The sequence below is a fragment of the Pocillopora damicornis genome, chromosome 6 (assembly GCF_964200805.1).
Source record: "Pocillopora damicornis chromosome 6, jaPocDami1.2, whole genome shotgun sequence".
Taxonomy (NCBI): Eukaryota; Metazoa; Cnidaria; class Anthozoa; order Scleractinia; family Pocilloporidae; genus Pocillopora; species Pocillopora damicornis.
The window spans coordinates 16610001-16631941 of record NC_142675.1 but is presented as its reverse complement, the minus strand read 5'-3'; the positions used below and the strand labels follow the sequence as shown (position 1 = coordinate 16631941).

At 39.2% G+C, this 21941-nt stretch overlaps 1 protein-coding gene and 1 long non-coding RNA gene across 2 annotated transcripts; one reads left to right on the top strand and one right to left on the bottom strand.

Moving 5' to 3' along the window:
- The first annotated feature begins 13343 nt into the window (after nt 1–13343).
- On the top strand, nt 13344–14388 carry LOC149044225 (uncharacterized). The gene has a single exon (XM_089209915.1). It carries the CDS (start codon nt 13768–13770, stop codon nt 14290–14292), a length of 525 nt encoding a protein of 174 aa, XP_089066041.1. The 5' UTR covers nt 13344–13767; the 3' UTR covers nt 14293–14388.
- A 3576-nt stretch (nt 14389–17964) lies between these two features.
- On the bottom strand, nt 17965–20951 carry LOC149044224 (uncharacterized). The gene is made up of 2 exons (XR_016187800.1): nt 20672–20951; nt 17965–18472 (listed from the first exon to the last, which is right to left on the bottom strand). It is a non-coding gene; the product is annotated as an uncharacterized LOC149044224 (long non-coding RNA).
- Nucleotides 20952–21941: the final 990 nt, after the last annotated feature.

Sequence of the window (21941 nt, the reverse complement as noted above, 5' to 3'; positions counted from 1 at the left end):
CTGCAAACGAGCATCGAGTTCTCTCTTAATATTTTGAAAAATATGAAAATTGGCTGACTTATTAAGCGCCAGGGTCTCTAAAGTCAACGCAAATTCATTTCGGTCGTCTGCGAGTACAGTTGCAAATACCTTAAGCTCAACTTTGCGCCACTTTCTGCCGCGAGTCTCCTTCGAGTTATTCTTGGCCGCCATGTTGTTTTGAGCGTTCAGCATAACTCGGGCCAGTCGTCTCTGGACGAGATAGGGCGAAATGCGTCCCGGCAAGGGCGTCCCGTTTTTATACTACATGCATTTAACGTCTGAAATGTTAAAGGCGTCGGTTAAATGCGTCTAAACGACGCACTTAACAGAAGACGTTAAAGTTGTCAGACGTTAAATGCGTCAGCCTTATTTACCGTTTTTATACTTGACGTTAAAGTCGTCTCGAGACAACTTTAATGTCTCCAGCATAAAAACGGCCAATGTTCGACAAGCCGACAGTTTTGCAAGAAGCTAGTATTCAAAAGTAGCGCCATAAATATCAGAGTCGGAAGCAATGACCTTATAATAACAAAACGTGAGCAATAATCTCTTTCTACAATATGTATTACTTTAGCCGCTAATTAATGCATACTAATGAACACTCGTCTAATTGAAAAAAACGGAAGAGAGGGCGTGCTCCACGAAAACTCCCGCGCGATAACAAAACTCTTAATTCGTGCAATCTGTTGGCAACTTTGGGTATAGTCATTTTCGTTAAACAATAAATGCGAAATGAGTTATCTTCATGAAACGAGCAGTGATCGAAAATCATCGAACGTAAAGTCAATACAACACTGAAATTGTTTGAATTGCAGACCATTCGATCTGTCCGGCCAAGACTCATACAACCCGTCGATTGTATCATTGGGCTTCCCCGGTGAACATTGATCTTGTGATAGCAAAGTTACACCTCTAAGATACCGGGTTTGTCGGGCTAAAAATTTCTCCGATGAATGCAAGCTTTCTCACCAATCATTGAACAAGCCGCAATCGCCTCTGCAGACAGAAAGGCTAATGTAAAAATAGATCCACTTCAATAGACCTTTTCCTTATAGGACTTGTAAAAATTTGATGTCATGTTAACCACGAGATAACCCTGATTTGCGAAACAAACAAAATGAAAAAGTTTTAGTTGTGAGAATAACTCAAATCGGTAATTTGCGAAAGGGAAATACTTCATTTGTGAGTTTGAAATCTGTAATATTCAAAAAAGGTTATTCTGTAGTTTGCACTTGTATGAATTTAATGATCAATGCAGTGGCTATCTGAAAAAAACTGCGCCCTTAAGCCAAGAAAGGCAAACCTGTTATTTGAAAAATTATGCAGCGCTGAAGCTTAATTAATCATTAATGTACGAAGTGGAATGCGTGATATGATATGATATAAGCGTTTGCTTATTGTAACAAATAGGGGAAACCTGTGTATCTGAAAAGAAAGAAGACTGTTTTGTACGATTGTAACAACAATGATTTTATATATTAAAGTTATAAACGTTAAAATTGCGATAGTGCAAATAAAAACTTAGGGCTAAGGACCGGGAATTCCGTGAACTAGTCTAATAAGGTCAATGAAAAAAAGGAAGATAGAAAATTTGGTAATTATATACTGTATACACAGAGGGAAATGTGAAGCAACTAATGGTGCATAAGTCTACTCAAAAGCCACACGCATAACTCAACAGTGGAGGATCATAGACGCGATATTTTCAGTAACAATTCCAATCATAGACGCGATATTTTCAGTAACAAGTCCAGAATTTAGGTGGAAGTTGAACAGTGGGTACAGAGGACCAGAGGAACAGTGGGCTCAGAGGAACAGAGGAACAGTAGGTACAGAAAACTAGAGGAACAGTGGGCACAGAGCACCGGAGGAACAGCGGGTACAGGGGACCATTAGAACAGTGGGTACAAAGGACCAGTTAAACAGTGGGTACAGAGGACCAGTTGAACAGTGGGTACTGAGGACCAGAGGAACAGAGGGTACAGAGGACCAGTTGAACAGTGGGTACAGAAGACCAGTTGAACAGTGGGTACAGAGGACCAAAGGAACAGAGGGTACAGAGGACCAGAGGAACAGTGGGCTCAGAGGAACAGAGGAACAGAGGAACAGTAGGTACAGAAAACCAGAGGAACGGTGGGCACAGAGCACCAGAGGAACGGTGGGCACAGAGCACCAGAGGAACAGTGGGTAAAAAGGATAAGAAGAACAGAGGACCAGAGGAACACTGGGTACAGAGGACCAGAACAACGGAGGACCAGAGGACCAGAGGAATAGTGAGCACAGAGGACTAGAGGGTACAATCAAACCGATAAAAAGGCTCGCTTAGCGCGTTTACGGTTAATGATCCCAATATTGTTTAGCTTTTAAAGTAAATGTCCTGCAGTGACAGGCCAAGGTGACATGGGTGTACCGTGAAACAAAGGCCTTTTGTTTTTTTATTGATTTGTAAAAAGTTTTCATTTGACTATCTACTGACAATTCTTTGTAATATATTTCAACCCAACCATTTTCCACAACTTTTAAACACCATTATAAAATGATTAGCCAGGGAAATGGAAAACTTGTGACGTACACACCATGTTTGAAATGCCATGTCCATAATAAGCTAACAGGGTTGAGGAGGGTGTATATGGGAATAGGCTGTCTTGTCTGTATCATTAATTTGCTAATCGCTCCTGTTGGCAATGTTTTGATGAGGTTGAGCTGTGAGGGCAAAGGAACTGAGGATTTTAGTAAGCAGTGACTTTTTTCAAACGTGGAAATCATTGTGAAAGCCATACTTGTGCCTGGTAACTCATTATTATTCTGATAAACTAGTTTTAATACGGATACAATATTTCATCACATAAATTTGATGCATAGGCTGTGCAGAAAACTTTACTTTGACTATACCTTTATAGCCAATATCAGTCCCTTCACATAATAAAATGTTAGGAGGACCAGAGGAAAAAACAATGTGCCATACATCTGCAAGATTTCATGTAATTATTTTAATTACGTGAATATTAACTGAGACTAGGAGATTTAAGAATATTCAAAAGAAAATAACATTTAGTTGAAAAATTAGAATTCAGCATAGGCCGGATAAAAGAGATTCTTAGAAAAAGAAATGTGTACTTATGAAAAAGCTAAGCAAACTTTTTTACAACACCTGCTTGTACCTGTACGTTAAAGTTAAAGTCTTTTGAAATAGTCATAATTGTGGTTTCATATGTTGAAAAGACATGCATATGCAGATTTCCTATAAACCTGTAGTTTAAGCCTAAGATGACTTCGAAATTTTGATGCACACCTCAAAAGGAGAACAAATAAATTTCAAGTTTCTATTTATTCAGGTTGGGTTAGTGAGGTAAACCTGATTCAAATATTTAAGACGTACAACAACAGGTTCAAGAAATTTTTGTACAACTTATTTTTAAGGTTAACCTACCTAGAACAATCAGGTTTGTGCAGATGATGTCCAAAAAATTATCTCTGGTAAGGGGGCTGGCTTTCCTTTCTTCGTTTAAAGAAACACTGAGGTCATCATCTTTCCACAAGCTCAGTGGAAAGCGAGAGTGAATGAGACTGATAGTGACTATGTTATTTGAATAAATATCCAGAGGATTATATAAAGTAAGATATGGTCTGCACAACCCCCTTATTTTAATTTTTAAACCCATAAAGCGAACGTTTTTAAATTCTTGCTTTGTGTATTATGTGGATGCCAATCAGTTTAATCCTTTAACTCTGACAAATGACCAAGACAGAATTTCTCTTTACAATATCAATACAATATCAAACAGACAAGTGATGGGAATAAAGTAAAATAACAGTTTGGAGATTAAAAGTTGATTCAGTACCAAATTCTCCAAACAAGCATTGTAATGTGACCTTCAAGAATGTTCTAGAAGTAGCTGTGTCGTGCTGAGTCATCCCTGAATCAATATATAAATAAAATCTGTTGCAATTTTACGGAACGTTCTAGATCCTCAACCGTACCTATGAAAGCCGAGCTTGTAACTAGATGTAGCGAGTAGTTTAGTTGCTGTTATAGCCCGTGAGATATTCAATAAAGGTGTATGCTGCACAATAAAAGACCTCCACACTTCACGGTGTCAGGAAGTGGATTACAAAACTGAAGATAAATTTCGTCGATCCAAGCGAAGACAGAAGAAGTAATCGCGGGCGCTAAAAGAATCCAGCGGTGTTATTGGACAGACCGGAAGCCTTAACACTGCCACTTTTGAAATTTGAAGTGAATTTCGAGGTTCACACATTGAGGAAACTGCATTTCTGCGAAAGGCCAGAGCCTAACATACACTTAGCGAACGTCTCTCGAGGACAACAAAAGAACTAACAGGATGGACGATTAAAAGGACCCTCCGGTGCAAGAGAATCTTCCAGAGGCACCTCTAGCACAACCTAATGTGCCACCTAAACAGATGATGATGTACAGTCAGTTACCAACGCCACCTCCAATGAGTCTCAAGGGGAACCTGGCAGAGAACTGGACTTTTTTCAGAGAGAGTTGGGAAAGCTGTAAGATAGCAACTGAACTTGATAAGAAACCCAAACCAGTCATTTTGGAAACTCTTAAGATAGTTCTGGGAAGAGAAACTTACCAAATAGCTAAAACATCTGCCTGCAGCTGATCGCACAAATCCTGATAGTTTCTTGCAGGCTCTGACGCAGCATTTTGAACCACAGAGGAACATTATTTTGAGCGTTACCTGTTCAACAGTGCCAACCAAGAAAATGAAAACATTGATCAATACCTGAACAGACTGCGAAAGCTAGCGTCAACCTGTGCTTATGGCGCTCTGTGTGACGAACTGATTCGAGACAGACTGGTCATTGCATTGGAATCAAAAGCCATGAAGTCAGAAAACGACTACTCCGTGAGAAGGCTCTCACTCTCGATACAGCCTTAGACATAATTAGAGCTGCAGAAACAGCCAGCGATCAACTGAAAAAGATTGATGGAGAAATAGAAACTTCAGTACACGCTGTCAAGTACAGAGGAAAGTAGAAACGGTGAAACAAAGTAAATACTGTGGAACGAACCACAATTTACGCGAGTGTCCGGCTTATGGAAAAAAAATGTCGCAAGTGTAAAATGAAGAACCATTTTGCTAAGATGTGCAGAATTCGAGATCAAGAATCTCAAAGGAGAACACAAAAAGCTGTGTAGAGCGTTTCCAAGAAACCTACGAGGTGTATTCATCGAATTGAAGAAGCCGAACCAGCAATCACTGATGATGAAGTTTACTACATGTATTCAGTCATTGACAGCAGCCGTTCTAAATACATGATTGAACTTCAGCTAAGAAGTTAAAGGACAAGTAATTGGATTGAGGTAACCATGCAGATTGATAGTGGATCAGAGGCAAATTGTTTGAGAATGCTGGAAGATTTTGTAAAGATTCAAAACCGATCAGACTTGAAGAAAACTCGTGCCATTTTGAAAGCGTATAGCGGAGAACGTGTGTTTCCCAGAGGTGAAGTCTACCTTGACATCCAGATTGGAGGAAAAATAACCAGAGCAAAATTCGTAGTGATTGATGATGCTTCAAGTTAACTGTTATCAGGAAAAACATGTGAGGAGTTGGACTCCTGTCTATTAAAAGAGAATACGTGAATGAAAGTGATCCTCGCAGTAATGTGCACTACTTGAGCAGTAGTGAAAATAAGGCCTGAATAAAATTCAGGCCTGTACGGGATTTACGTTAAACTCATTTTCTGACGTGAAAGGGTTGACCAAGGATGCTATTTTACAAGAACACAACTGTAGTGTGACCTTCAAGAACGTTCTAGAAGTAGTTGTGTCATGCTGAGTCATCCCTGAATCAATATATAAATAGAATCTATTGCAATTTTACGGAACGTTCTAGATCCTCGACCGTACCTATAAAAGCCGAGCTTGTGACTAGATGTAGCAAGTACTTTAGCTGCTGGTATAGCCCGTGAGATATTCAATAAAGGTGTATGCTGCAGAATGCAAGACGTCCGCACCTCAGTGCGCTAGTTAATTGGTACCCTTAGTACTCGGTAACGACAACTCATCACGGCTTGTTCTTCATTTGTTTAGTGTGCTAGTACGTTAGTACCTTAGTACTTGGTACGGACCAAGACCTTTTATTGTCGGTACGTGGCATAAACCTCCAAACTCTCCCCAAGATATCTTTCGGCAATTTGAGTCTTTAATCGATAAAGTGGACTCTGAAAAGAAAGACTTTCACTAGAATTACACCCACTTCGAGTACGTTGATTGACCTCTATATAACTAGTTCGCCCGAAAAAATATCAAAAGCTGGTGTAGTTCATCTCGGTATCAGCGATCATTCTCTGGTCTTCATGACTCTTAAAATCTGCTACGAGCGAACTGGTAGTCATCGCACGATTAAGACACGCGCTTTTAAAAATTTCAACCACCACCATTTCCTCGACGATGTTGCACAACAGCCATGGCATAAAATTTTTTCAGAGACAGATTCGGAAGTGATGTGGGATGTTTGAAAAAATGTCATTTATGGAAGTAGTTGATAAGCATGCCCCACTTCAAAATAAATGGGTCTCCAATAAACACTCCCCGTGGATTACATATGAACTGACTCGCAAAATTTATAAACGGAATTATATGAAGAAAATTGCTATTCAAGAAAATAGCGCGACGGTTTGAAGTAAAAAATGCCATTAAATCGGGAAAAAAAACAGCATTTTACGCATAACTTGGAAGTGAATAAAATGAATCCTAGAAAAATATGGAAGCTGATTGACGACCTAAGTTCACGCAAATATGGCAGAGTACGAAATATTTCCGAAATTAAGGTAAACAACGAACCTTTTTCTTCTGCGGCTGAAATGGCAGAAGTCTTTAACGATTTTTTTGCGTCTGTTGGATCAAATTTGGCAAGTGGAATACAACCGTCAACCATTGAGCCAGAATTCTATCTACTTCCCACGGACACAATATTTTCTCTTAAACCCCCAAGCGCTAGCGCTGTATGCAGGCTTTTGAATCAGCTAGACACAAAAAAAGCCACTGGGTTGGATAGAATTCCCTGTAAACTCTTAAAACTTTCTAGCAGTATTGTCTGGTCGTCTTAAGCATACATTTTTAAGAGCTGTATAGATACTGAAATCTTTCCAAACAAGTGGAAAACTACCAAAGTTACACCGCTGTTTAAGAAAGGATCCAAGCGTGAACTAGGGAACTGTCGACCAATATCAGTATTGCCACTCGTCTCAAAAATTTTCGAAAAAAATTAGTTATCGTCAACTTTATGATTACCTTCAGGATAATAGCCTCTTGAATACGTGCCAATCTGGCTTTCGATCAATGCACAGCACGCTAACAGCGCTGCTTGAGACAACGAACAACTGGTCAATTAATATTGACAACGGTCTCTTAAATGGCGTGCTATTTATTGATCTTAAAAAGGCCTTTTGATGCAATCGATCACAAAATAATTTTGCGGAAACTTACGAACTATGGGGTCGATCAAAGTGCTCTACGATTTTTTGCGTCCTACTTATGTAATAGATCCCAAAAATGCAGTGTCAATGGAGCGTTATCCAGTGCAAGTAGATTAACCTGCGGAGTTCCCCAGGGAAGTATACTGGGACCTCTGCTCTTTTTAATATATATATATATATATGATTTTCCTAATTGCCTCGATATCTCATGCGCAAAAATGTTTGCTGACGACACTAACATCACCGTCCCTGGTTGCACTTTTGCCGAACTCGAACAAGCAACAAATTCTGAACTTAACAATATTTACAGCTGGCTAAAAGCCAATAAGCTTAGTCTAAGCATCGTGAAAACTGAGTTTATGGCCATTAGTACTCGTCAAAAGTTTCTTGCAGAAAATTGTAGTGAGATTAATATCCAATTAGATGGCCATCCAATTTGCAGGGTTGAGCATGCCAAATCATTAGGTTCAATTATTGATGATCGACTTTCATGGTCTAATCACATCAAAGAACTATGCTGAAATATATCCTCGGCAATAGGTGCTCTGAGGCGCATTAGGTCCCTCATTTCTCAGTCCACTGCAGTACAAATATATAACGCTTTAATCCAACCTCATTTCCATTACTGTGCCCCCGTTTGGGATGGATTGAGTTCTTATCTATGTGAGAAACTACAAAAATTGCAAAACCGGCCGAGCAGCTAGGGTTATTCTGCAAGACAACTGTGAAGTAAACTCAAGCCTGCTTCTTGAAACTTTGAAGTGGGACCAGCTATCATTAAGAAGAAGAAAGCAGAAAGCTATAATGATGTTTAAATCCCTCAACGGGTTAGCCCCAGTGTACTTGCATGATTTATTCAGTGAGCAACAAACAGACTATAACTTGCAGGATTCTTTCCGTAAGTTAAACTTATCCAAGCCGCATACTGACTATTTGAAACGTAGCTTTGGCTGTAGCGGTGCCTTACTGTGGAATTCTCTTCCCGAGAATATTAGGGCGATTAGATCAATTGGGCAGTTTAAGAAGGAAATCAACCGCGCACTTGAAACATTCGATTCCCAGTCAACAATCTTGTAAATCAGTTTTTATAGTTATTTTAATTTTTACAAATGATTGTAATTAAAATACTATTAGTATAACTAAAGATTCTTAACCGAGTTTAAATAAAGATTTACTACTACTACTACTACGGACAACTCATCACGGTTTGTTCTTCCTTTGTTTAGTACTCGGAACAGACACTTAAACAAAAGAAGAACAAGCCGTGATGAGTTGTCAGTACCGAGTACTAAGGTACTAACGTACTAGCGCAATAAACAAATGAAGAACAAGCCGTGATGAATTGTCAGTACCGAGTACTAAGGTACTAACGTACTAGCGCACCAAACAAATGAAGAACAAGCTGTGATGAGTTGTCAGTACCGAGTACTAAGGTACTAACGAACTAGTGCACTAAACAAATGAAGAAAAAGCTGTGGTGAGTCGTCATTACCGAGTATTACAGTACTAACGTACTAGCGCATTAAAAAAATGAAGAAAAAGCCGTGATGAGTTGTCAGTACTGAGTACTCAGGTACTAACGTACTAGCGCAATAAACAAATGAAGAACAAGCTGTGATGAGTCGTCCTTACTGAGTACTACAGTACAAACGTACTAGCGCACTAAAAAAAAAATGAAGAACAAGCCGTGATGCGTTTTCAGTACCGAGTACTAAGGTACTGGTGCACTAAACAAATGAAGAAGAAGCTGTGATGAGTCGTCCGTACCGAGTAGTACAGCACTAACGTACTAGCGCACTAAACAAATGAACAACAGGCCGTGGTGAGTTGTTCGTACCGAGTACTACAGTACTAACGTACTAGTGCACTAAATTAACGAAGAACAAGCCGTGATGAGTTGTCCGTACCTGGTACTAAGGTATTAATGTACTAAAATCAAAGTGCTCTTTGAGCAAACTCGTGAATTGACATATGATTTTTTAGACTATGTTTAATGTTATCTGGTTTAGGGAATTTTGTGGTTGATTGTCATATCTAGAGTACGAGCAGTAGTTCAGTGTTCGCTAATGTAGCAAAGAAACAAAGTAACGTTGGAATAAGAAGGCATTACAATTGAAATGAGCATGCTATTACATTTGACAAGGTGGATGATGTCATGTGTTTTAAACGTCTATCATTTTTGTTTCTGGTTCAAAAGAAAAGGTTGGAAGTAAATGTGGGTGAAAAGTGAAATTTACTGTCTTTCGTTGTAAATATTAGAAAATCAAGGCAATATTGTCTTAATGAAAACATTAACGATTCCCTTTTTATCAAATGAGCCAAACGGGAACGAGTTTCGAGTGATATAACTAAGCCGAGCCTCCCACCGTCATTTTGGATCTCCGCCTGGGTAGATTTAAGTCACGTGCTAGGCAACGTATAATCAATAACAAGATAGAATTTCATTTCAGGCCTATTTATCAATTTTGTGGTGTGTAACTTTCGCATTTTAGTACGTTGTATGTATATTGAATCTTCAAATTGTCTTGAAACTGAAAAGAAAATTGTTCTTTAAAAATTCACTGAAAATCGGTAGCTAAAATTGTTTGTTTAGGTGTTATCTGATTTTCGTGTTAACTTGTTATTTAGTCAGTCGCCGGCATCTTTTGTTGCTTCACACAGGAAAAACACACGCGACGAAACGTAATGATCAATTTTGTCCTCAATCTCACGCCATAACAGAAGAAGCTTTTGAACATCTGTAAACTCCGAGTGCTTATGCAGTAAGTGATATTTTCAATGAATCTTCGGATTGTTTTTAAGTTCAAGGACTGTAAATTACAATTTTATGAAAAACAAAGGTTGTTCTGTTATTTCAGTGTGAATCCTTGCATGCCTGCCAGTCGCTGGCGCCGCTTGTTGAAACTAAAACGAAAAAAAAAACTTTTTTTTTAAGATTATCATTGGCTTCTTTTTCACCCCACCACTATTCTTAGCAACAAAGGTCGCCATTTCGTCTGTTTATTGCTCGCCAAAAACTATCAAATGCATTCAAAAGCCTAAAATCTAAAAAAAGTTTACAGGAATCGACCAATCGAGCAAGCGAGCGAGCGAATGGCATTCCCCACATCATATCTATAACTCGCTCTTGCGCATGCGCGCAATTCACGAGTTAAAAATGAAGGTGCCGTGGTGTGCGCCTGTACTAACCAGATGAGAAACCTGTGGTGGGCGTTCATAACGACTACTACTTATTAATGCACTGGCGCCTGTAACAAACGAAAAACAAGCCAATGCGAGTTCCCGTTCTGAAAGCGTAAAACATAAGCCACGGATTGACGCAGAACTCGCTGCGAACACACAGGACACTCAAAGTTTACCCACTATCTTTCCTGAGTTTCCTTAAAGAGGACACGTGCTCCGCTTTTACTGTTGTCTGTTTTTCATTCATTTTCTTTTTGGACTGAGATGGGGTTGAGGTTTATAAAATGGAAAAAACAAACAAACAAAAAGGCTAACATCTAGCGATCTTGACTAACGCTGAACAAAACTTGGAAAATCAGTAATTTACTCTAACACAAGAGAAAAAGATCAGTGCAACGCATTGTCAAATAAATGCTCACAACTTGGATGTTTTCTTTGTTTCAACTATTGTTACAAAATGCCAAATATTTTTTCTCGTTTTACAATACTATGTTGCTTAAAAGAGCAGGTAATGAAAAATGTCAGCTGGCAAAAAGCACCTTTAATTTTTATTGTCGAAATAAGGTGGGCGATTGCAAGCGGGAAAGATGGGCACTAAGGTAGTCAATCAAACTGGCCTCACCTTGCTAGTCATTTGATAAATAAACGTAATGTCTCTATTATCTGTGTATGAGATCTTTTTCTAAAACTGGAACTGATACTTTTGTCCAATATCACACCTTGCAGGTAACAATTTCAAACTTATGTATTTCTTTTGGCTGCTTTTCATCAGAAATCCCAAGTTAGGGTGACTGGGAAAACACTTTCCTTTTTCAGTTGCACTCAAAACTCCGGAGTGAATTTGTGTGGTGTTAAAACCTTCCTGGGGAGGAAAGAAGGGCGGAAGGGAGGGAGGAAGGAAGAAGTCCCTGTGAAGGGAGGGATGTCTTCTTTAGATTGATATCAGTAGAAGAGAAGTAACTATTTAGACCAATCAATTTTATTAATATCTTCCACGATATTGTTAATTTTTTCTTACCACAAAACTTTGAAGGTTCCGATGCGAGCGCTCAGTGAAGCAAAGAGAGAATCTGGAAGCAAATACCTACAAGATTTGGCAAAATATCGTGGGATTCAGTTCCAATTTACATCCCACTTTCCCATTCGTTCCATTCTTCCACTGAGAGTGACGCTTGCAAACCCAGATTACCGACTGCGATAAACTATGTGTGAGTGGTAAACCCCGGTCCCTGCATAGTGTGCAGGATCTTTTTGTTACTCAGCGAAGGGGGCCTGAGATGTTGGGCTCAGAATTAAGATACTGGACATAATCATTGCTTTATGTTTTTCTTGAGACTTGCTTTGTGTGAATGATTTGCTCTTTGAATAATCTCAATCAACATAACTTTTCCTCAGGATGGAGAATGTGCACACGCCTTAATCCTGTTTTTCTTTCCCTCGCTTTCAGATGAAGCAGGGTGGCGGTATGACAGGGACATTGGTGATCCTAAGGTGTGGTCTTATTACGCACGTTTTTAAACCTCCATTGTAAATTACCATTTCTCGTTCACCACTTCCAAATTTCGTATCATTTTGGCATTAATTCTTTCGAAATTGCTGTTCCCAGCCTTATGTAGGATGCATGTCACCCAAGAATCTAAAAGGTAAATGTAAGCTATATCGAGGATAAAGTTCTCTTTAGTTCAGGTGGATAACATCCAACCACTTTTACAGAGGTTCTTTGGCTTGACTCCTTTTCCTGATATTTTTCTGCCCCAGATACAACTGAACTTAGCATTTTCTCTATAGACAATGTATATCACTAACTTAGCAATTTAGCCAATACACCACTTTCCCGCTTCCTTAACATTCAATCAAAAGAACGACGCTCTTCACTTTTCTGTGGAAATCTTTCCCTCAGTCCCTTACGATTACAAGTTGCTCGCAAATGTAACATAAGAATTGATCAACCAAATCTCTTAGCTGAAGAACACTTCAATCGAGTGTCGAAACTAATAAAATATTGCATCAGTTTTTCCTAACTTCGCTACGTAGTTGCCCCAGAAACCTTTCACCGTACTCTGAATCAATCAGGTGCAAAACTTGACCAATCGTGACTTTTCAACTCGTGTCTTCCCGTGCTTCAAGGAGTGCACTGGGTTTTTTCTTTGAGCTTTCATAAGCGCTTTGCGATATTTACCTTTACTCTGATTGGCTATTAAGTTGTGTTTACTCAGATATATAATTTACGACAATCAATCGCAAAACGCTCTAATTGTAAGTAGAGGAAGCGACAGACCATGGCTGCAGGAAGATTCATGCGTCAGGGAGATTTGCTTACTACCATCTTACTGGCACTCTAGAGCATGTCAGGTTGTTTTTTGGTTATGGATTATAAATTTTGCTCCCAAACGCGAATATCACATGCATCTTAAGAGAATCCCTCATAGCACGCCGAAATGGTTTGTCTATGCAATTTTTATTTCTTGGTTCTGTCTTCAGTTCTGACCGAAGCTGGGCTCGATGGCGGAGCGTTGATAATAGCGACTCAAGATCAACAGATCAAGGATCAATTGCGGAAAAACACAGACAGGTGCGTGTACTTACACTATTTTAGGGTTATATGGTTGTATGGTTATATGGTTGGAGGGTTATATGGTTGTAACCTCGATTGAGCGACTCTTGCGGAATTCTTCAGATTCTTGTAAGGAAATCAAGAGGCTGTATGGTTATGAGGGCAACATTGTTTTCACCGACAACAAAGATCAAAAGGTTAAGACCTTTAATCCCTTAAGTGCGACAGTTGAGACCTTGTTGGGTACTGGCCATGAAGGAACCGTTGATGGAACTGAAGAAAGCTGCTCATTTACACAATTTCATGCAATCTGTTCCTTGTAGAAAATTTTTTTTGTTTCCGATATAGCTGCTGAAACAATCAAACTAGCTTCGGGGCTTACTGGCAAAGTGTCCTTTCTTCGCAACCTCGAATGTCTCTATGATAGTTTTGGAATTGGTGCACATACGATCGACGCGGTCCAATTATCTCTTCAAGATGCTGTGTGCAATGTTTCATCTGTAAATGCTTATATTAAAAACACAGTCGCTTAAGTAAGGCAGCACTATAAAATGAAAGAAACGGCAACAGTAAATGGCCCTGAAGGAACTGTTTCCAGCAAAACACAGGAGTCATTGATGCTTCTCGAAAGAGGTATGGAACAGCTACGAGATAACGTTAAGAATGTAAATGAGGACTATCTTGGTGACATTGACCTGCGTACGCTGCTAACAACTCAGGTGGAGAACCTTCATGCAGTCTCCCACTTCAAAAACGAGACTTTCACCGCTCTTCAGTATGCTCAAGACTTTGGAACAATTTTAAAGGAATCTTTAAAGAGAACAACGAAGTGGGGTGCGAAGTACTTCACACTTGAGAAGTCTTATTATCCAGTGCCTAAATCCAGTGTGGAGTTACGGGACGTAGATTTGATGAAACCTCCTCCAGCTGATAACATTGACCCCAAAATTGAGGCAGCCATGAAGGAATTGGTTGACAGGTATCGACCTGTCAAGGACGGTAAGAAGCGAATCAACAAAAGACAAAGCGGGAGCCCTGCCGCCAGCTGTATATTCCAGTACGCCATCGTGTACTAAAGTAACATTCCAAGAGGATGTTTAAGATGATCCAGGGACAGACAATGAAGAACGAGTCGACCAGGATACAAATATTCCACGAGCTACAAATGAAGTACCGAGAATCACCTTTGTTGACGAAAGCATGCTCGGAGTTGTCGCAGTTGGTGACTTGACAGACCTCCCCGAGCAACAGGATGAATTCGACACCGACTCGGAGAGCGATGCGGATAATGATACAGTACCATTGTTGACCATTATACATTGTGAGCAATGTAGCCGATCTTATTGGTAAAAGAATATTCTGTTATTGCATTCATTACTAGTCAAATTTAAACACTCATATATGTTAACTCTCATTTTCCTTGTAATTTTCGTATTTATCTCTTTTTATTTACAGTGCAGATACACCAACTAGGACCATCTCACAAAGCCAACCAATCATACTGAGGTATTCATACAACGGCTGACAGTCCGTAAATTTGCTTAATTTTACTGTTTATTTCGATGTTCTATCCCATTGGCAGTTTGATTTAAATATCGTAATCTGATTTGTTACTAATATATTCTCTCTAAGTGGTCACGGTTGGTGAATCCTCGCTGTAAAAGCGCTTTAAGAATAGAATTGCTATGAGTTATACAAGCCAAATCTGCGGTAGTCTTCAAATATCGTCGGTCTTAAGTCTGTGGACATCTTTGGCAGTCTCAGTGGACATCTTTAGCAGTCTCAGTGGACATCTTCGGCAGTCTTTGGACATCTTCAGCAGTGTTCGGACATCTTCGGCAGCCTTCAGACATCTTTGACAGCTTTCGGAAATCTTCGGCAGCTTTCGGATATCTTCCTCACTCTTCGAAAGTCTTGAAATAATCCCGAATTATTGGAAAATGGCCAAAAAAACCTCTTTGAGACAATAAACATAGGCCCAACATAGATATTTCCCCTTTTAGGGTGTGGTTTGTTTGTTTATGGGAAAAAAAATAATGTTACAACGAATTTTTTAATGTTAGTGTTAAATGGCTGAAAATTAACTGTTTAATGTTATACAGTCAAAAAAATAAGTGTTTAGTGTTATCGAAGTACCCCCATTCAGACCCTCTTGTAAATGGGCATCAGCTGAACATTATGCTCAGAGCTGATCCATCCAAACTTAGTGCATGCTGCAGCTCGTTCCTCCTTCATTATTGTCATTGTTATTAGCACTGCCACCATTAATACCATCATCATTCTTATTATTATTGTTGTTGTTATTATTATTGTTATTATTATTATTAATATTATCATTATTACCATCCTTATTTTTACAATTTTTACTCGTGGAGGAGCGGTATAGTTAAGTAAGTAATTTTCCTTTACCATGTTTTAGAGCCTTTGCCACCGGACTCTGTGGAGTTCCGAGCCATCAAGTAAACGATCCGTTTGTGGGGCCAAGGCAGACCTAATGTTGTCGCCGACATGCTTTGTGGTTGGGAAGACCACTTAAAACCATCCACCCATAGCAAGCTTTAAACAGTGCGGTTGTTCGGTCCAAAACAAAATAAAAATTCATTGCTTAGCGGAAAGTTTATGACGATAAACGCAATAATAGCGAAATTAATTTCAGCCAATTAAGGACACAAACACCCTTTATTAAGTGGGAGCTAGTTGATTTTTTTCCCTTTCTTATATCCACTGTGTATCGAGTTTAATTTAAGGATCAATCTTGGGACAAACTTCCCATCTGAGGTCAAATGACGGGTAATGAATGTTAGTCACAATAGGGAAGGATAAAAGGATGCAAAAAGTTCCAACTGGGCACCTTCCAATCAAGACAAGCTCTATAACACAGATGTTACCGTGCACTTATGAAAGAGGAGGGAAACTTCCATTTAAATAACACTGACATATGTTACCATTAAGCGAGCCTATGAGTGTTCGTGAAGCTCTCTGTAAACAGTAAAAGTGTAATTATATTTGTATAGAATATTTTGTACAATTTGTATTGTAGAAAATCTGATTTCAACTGTAAAAGAAGGAGCAAAATATGACTGCAATGTTCTGAATTCCTTACTTTTCGTATTTTCCAGTAATCTTTAGGATTAATTCTTTACATTCTGTCGCTGTTTGACTCCGTTCTGGGCTAGGATTGCAACAAGATATCATAACCTTAGTCCACCCTGCTGGAGGAGCGACGCTGCCGTCCTCTTCAGGGCCTCCAGATAGATAACCTTCGACCTCTGTCGGAGGAGAGATTTCTTCATCGCTCTCAAAATGGTCGGTAAATATTTCTTTACCGTACCACATTTCCCACACCATGATGCCAAAGCTGTACATATCCACTTCTGAGCCATACGGGATGCCTTTTCTTACTTCCGGCGCCACCTGAAAACAAGGTCCCGCATTGGATACCCGTAATCAAGCTTTCAAACTGCGCCCAACCAAAGTCTGCAATTTTGATGACTTTGTCTTTTGAGATCTGCACACAAGGAAAGACAGCATTTCAAATTTGCAAGAAGAAACATTTTTTTATGCAAATACAGTCAAACCTCCCGGAAGCGAACACCCGTAGTGTCAAGTGTGGGTGGTCGCTGACATGAGGTTATCGCTTACTAGAAGTCAGGCCACAGAGGGTCTGTGTTTTGGATAATTTGCATATAGTGACCAGACTCGTTTGCCAGCGCTTATCGAAACCTATTTGTCAACTACAGTGGTAACTTTTAGTGGCTCATTCAGGGAAAAAATCTTAGTATCTGTCGTGATTGTTTTGTATCTCACAAAGGACTTCAAAAATTGCATACTGCTCAATGCAGTCAGGCCAAAGTTCACCACAACGTGTTGTAAAGCGCCATTGATATACTATTGATATATTATTGATATTGATATAGCACTATACAACTCCTCTATTATTATTACTGTTATTATAAATACTCTTATTAAAAAAAAACATATGAAATTTGTAAACAAGCATCTCCATAAGTACTCGCTTAATAGAGGTGGTCGCTGTCCAGAGGTTCTATTTGTAGTGGTTTGACTTGGAAATGTTGGTATTTTTAAAAAGTCAACGCTAACGTGAGGTGGTCGCTTACGAGAAGTGGTCGCAAAGGGAGTTTCGACTGTATACCTTCTCGTGGTTTATTCACTTTGCTAAAAACTGAGTTCACAGAAAGATTTCAGATGTTAAAAGAAACAGGAAATATTATTGATACAACGTGTATTGAAATATCTAAACTTGTGATTTTAGAAAAGGATATAACGTTTACTTCCGTCGGTACTATAACGAAGATAAGGCCCGAAGAAGACCCCGGAGTTTCTAAGAACGCCATCACTATTGCGATCCACCTTTGAGTGTCAGCTCGTTTCATTGGCTACTCAAATGTCCTAGGATTTATTTCTTTTTTTTTTGTCCGCCGATCCATCTTTCCTGTGTATCCCAATGGGATCGTTAAGTCGTGTAGAGGTGTTTAATTCACTTATTTATCAACTTGTCATTGTTCTGAAATGAAGGTTGAATCAAAAAGAGAGCTCCAAAGAAAACTCAGAAAATCACAGAAGTACCACAAAAAACATGGAAACCTAAGGAAAAGGTAACATGCATCGAGTCTAGCAAACTGGAAAAACGTCAGCGCGGTCTTATACAAGTGGAATTATGATTTCAATCGCCTTATATGAATGAAATTATCATTTATAAAAGAGTAAAACAACGACAACTCTTTCAAGGTCGAGAGGGTAAATAGATTACTGCTAATGCGTTAACTAACCAACATGTTGGACAGCTTAATATCGCGATGAACATTGCCAAGATCGTGGAGAATCTCAGCCCCAGTAAGATGTACACGGTACATCGAAGTATTTTGACTGCTGCACCCTCCTTTATCCAGGGAGTGTTTCTTTTCTTGTTGACGATTTAATCCTTCAGACTTGAGGCACACAACTCAAGGACGATATTCAAGAAAATCAGCCGGTCACTTTGAACATTCATAGTCACTCTATTGAAGGTCAAAATGTCTATGACATTTTGACAAATTGACACTCTTCATCAAGTTGAGGAATTCTGTCCTTTAGTTTGCCGATGATGTAATTTTCGAGCTCCTTTCTTTCGTATTAATCATCTTGTTTTTCCACGAAGTCCTATTCGTTACAAGTGAAAAGAGCCGATTCGAAAGTGATGCCTGAAACTTCTCTTCCATCGTAGAGCTTCTTCCATTCACTCAAGATTCGAAGCAACTAAATGAATATAAAAGATAACAAGATCAAATTAAATTCTTTGAAGAAAGCGTTTGTTATTTTAAGGTTGTAAGCAAATGCTTGGAGGACTTAAATGAACTGGCCCCAAGTCCAATTTATAGATACTGATGTCAAAATGAGTCCTTAGGTAAAATCGTTTTATGCAAAGAAGTTTATTTGACAGCGGACTGTCTGTATACATATTAGTGATGTGACTCTCGAGATTGTTTTCTATAATTTCCCCTTAGAGGTTAATCCCACTCAAGTTTGTTTTTACAAATTCCACAAAAAAGGTTTCGTGTAATTTCTTGTCAATCCTCCCTTTGCACCCACCATCTAAAGCTACCATATAAAGAAAATTGGACATGGTGGAGAGGTGCATGCTTGTCTGAATAGTGCTTAAACTGTGCTCACCCTGTCCTCTTGCAATCCTTTGCGAAAGGATCCTTTTGCGTACTCGAGAAAGAATGTAGTCATTGCTCCTTGGCTCAAATTTCGCAAGGCCAAATATTTCTTAATATGGGATTGCTGAAGTACAGCAAACACACCTAAATCTCTCCAAACTACATTTCGGGGGAGTGTAATAACTAAAAAGAAGCTTTAATCGTTTGTTTTCAGAGAAAAAGAATATCGGGTTATTTAGCTTATCAGTGGGTAGAATTCGCCATAAAGTCTGCTTGCGAGACACCGTAACAACATATGTACGGTATCACACTGTGCTACGGGGCAAAAATACGAACCGAAGGCTGGGAAACCAAATGGCCACCTTAAACGATCCAACTTCGGTTTTCTTCCATTTTACTAGACTTGACGTTTAAAGCAACGAGCTTTTGAGTGCATGAGAATTTTATTTTTTTAGTCATAAAAAATACTTCAAGCAGTGGTTTTGCTTAATATTTTTTTCTCTCACGCAGGCTGCATTCGATCGATACTATGCTCAGATAGTCAAAAGGATATATATATATATTTAGAAAACTAGGGGCCTAAATGCTCTAAAACGGAAATAAATAGTGGAGTAGTAAACGCCATATTCCGCAAGGGATTAACAAGTAATACGAGTGGGTATTTCGCTCATTGCGCAACTCGCAAAATACTACAAGTAACATATGTTAAAGCATCGAACAAGGTGTATTAATTTACCTGTTGGGTTACGCCTTACGTCGGCTCACAATTTTAAGTGTTCCTCTCTAAGTTGCATGATATTGTTATTAAAGGGCAAAAAATAAGAATAACATGGGAAACTCGAGGCTATTTCATTGCTTTTGCTATAAAGATAAAGATAAATAAAGAGCTTTTAAATTGCTGAAACTAAAAATTAAACGATCAAAAATCTCGTCATTGCATGGATTTGATGTCGATATTTGATATTCAAACACGTTTGAACTTATTCTTTTTCTACGGGGATTCTCTGAGCGACGTAGGGGGTTGAGATTTCAGCGAGAACATTTTATTGTATCATTAAAATGACAGTTTGGATCCGAATATTGCACATGTACATGGTATAAGTTCCGAAAATAGGGCATATCTCTTACACTCCTCTCGCGCGTACGAGAAAAAATTCAGTTACTGCTGCGTGGCTTAAGTTTCTCAAGGCCAAATGTTTGTTACTATGGAATTGCTGAAGTACGGCAAATAGAAGTAAATCTAGGCAAACTGCAACTGAACGGAAAGTAGTCTTTGATTAAAGGTAGAAGTACGTGTATGGGCAATAAGAGATTGCTTTTAGAGAATTTTAAGAATATCTGTCATTGAGGCAGTGATACTTAATGTTTGAAAGCGTTTGCATTGGTGATCACTCGTGGTCGATTTCAAAAGGAACGTTCCTTTCTGGTGTTTTCCAAACTTGGAACAAATGATTATCATGCATAGAGTAGTTAGAATATGGAAAATTCGATTAAAAAATTGATTTGCTTCCCGTGTTTACCTCTAAGGTACTCTTACTCCGAGTACTAATTCCTCTCTGAGTTTCGTGTTATTGTTATTACCGAACGAAAAGGAATATTACCGAAAACTAGAGCCTGTTAATTTGCATAAGCAATAGTAGGCGTTCAAATTGCATGTACTTAAAAACTTATCTCTTAAGAGGTCAGTGTTTTGTTCTCGCCGCCATCGTTTGATTCCTTCTAATGACAGGGGTAGCGTTAAAAAGCGTCAATAGATTCTAAAAAAAATTAACTTCGAATCCAGATATTAGCTTACCTCGTTAAGACGTCCGTATGTTGTTTCGCTGCCACGGTGAGCTTAACTGTTGCAGATTCCTACTAATGATATGGGTAGTGTTAAAAAGTATTAAGAGATTCCAAGAAACGTAACTCCGTCCGTAACTCCGTCCGTAACTCCGTCTCCGATTCTTGATTGTGAATTAGTTGAAATCATTGAACATAATCTTTTACTGCGCCTTACTTACTGTGCAAACCAAAGAAGCAGTGACGGAGAGGTGTCGCACAAACGACCACATCCTGAACTAGCTCGAATGGAAAAGGAATGAGGGAGGTTGACCTTATTTAGACCTGTCAACATCAATAGATATCAATTGATAGATATCATCATCGTAAAGGATCTATCACGAAAACAACACATCCGCCGATCAGCTAAATGTGCTCAGGAAGCAGAAGCTACATGAATGTAAGGAGCAGGGGAGTCGCATTTGATTGTTTTTCATTAGAATTTACCACGAAACTGCGCGCGATTTCGAATTTCTTGATTTATATTAAACACATGCGATCCCGTTACGCGTCTGTTTAAATGACATCTGTACCTTTTGGATAGGATTTCAATAGCTGTTTAACGCTATGATTTTTAGTTATAGTGAGTCGGCGGTCACGATATCGAGTCGCGCAACCACTTTAATATTAGCGGAGCTCGCAGAGCGTAGCCCCATAACTATACAAAATAGTAGTAACCCATCAAGTCCAAAAAATTTGGTTGTACGACCGTACGACCGTACAAGGTGCTACTTTTAGCATGCGCGGCCAACTGTACCACGGGCACTATCTTAGCCATTACGTAATGGAAGGGCGAGGGAGTAGGTAATGCGCAGGCGCGATTGCGTGCGTAACTTGGATACCCCATTAGTGTGCGCCAAGAGACACCGTCAGATGACGATAAAGTGCGCATACTCGAACTACGAGCTGCAGTGTAGCGTACTGCGGGCACACGGTTAGGCATTGCACGAGGGCTTCACGTGAGCCAGCCGATGAAATTTGCTACCCACGTTTTGAGCGGGAAATCAAACTGGTCAGGATGTAGTTGAACAGTAATAATTCTCAATATTTTGCAATTTCTAAACAACTCGTAAGACAACAATACCGGCAGAGTTAAACTTTGTCAACCGGGGGAAATTGTTATAATTCAAGTTCGTGGAGAGAGGGTTTTAATTGAAAATAGGCTGGATATAAAGAGACAGAGCGACCAAAGAAAGCAACAAGTAAACGGCGTAAAGCGAGTCCAGAAAATCGCGCAAGAAAGT

What these genes read in the sequence shown, in the direction of transcription:
- LOC149044225 (XM_089209915.1), top strand. Translation starts at nt 13,768, where the DNA reads ATGAAAGAAACGGCAACAGTAAATGGCCCTGAAGGAACTGTTTCCAGC.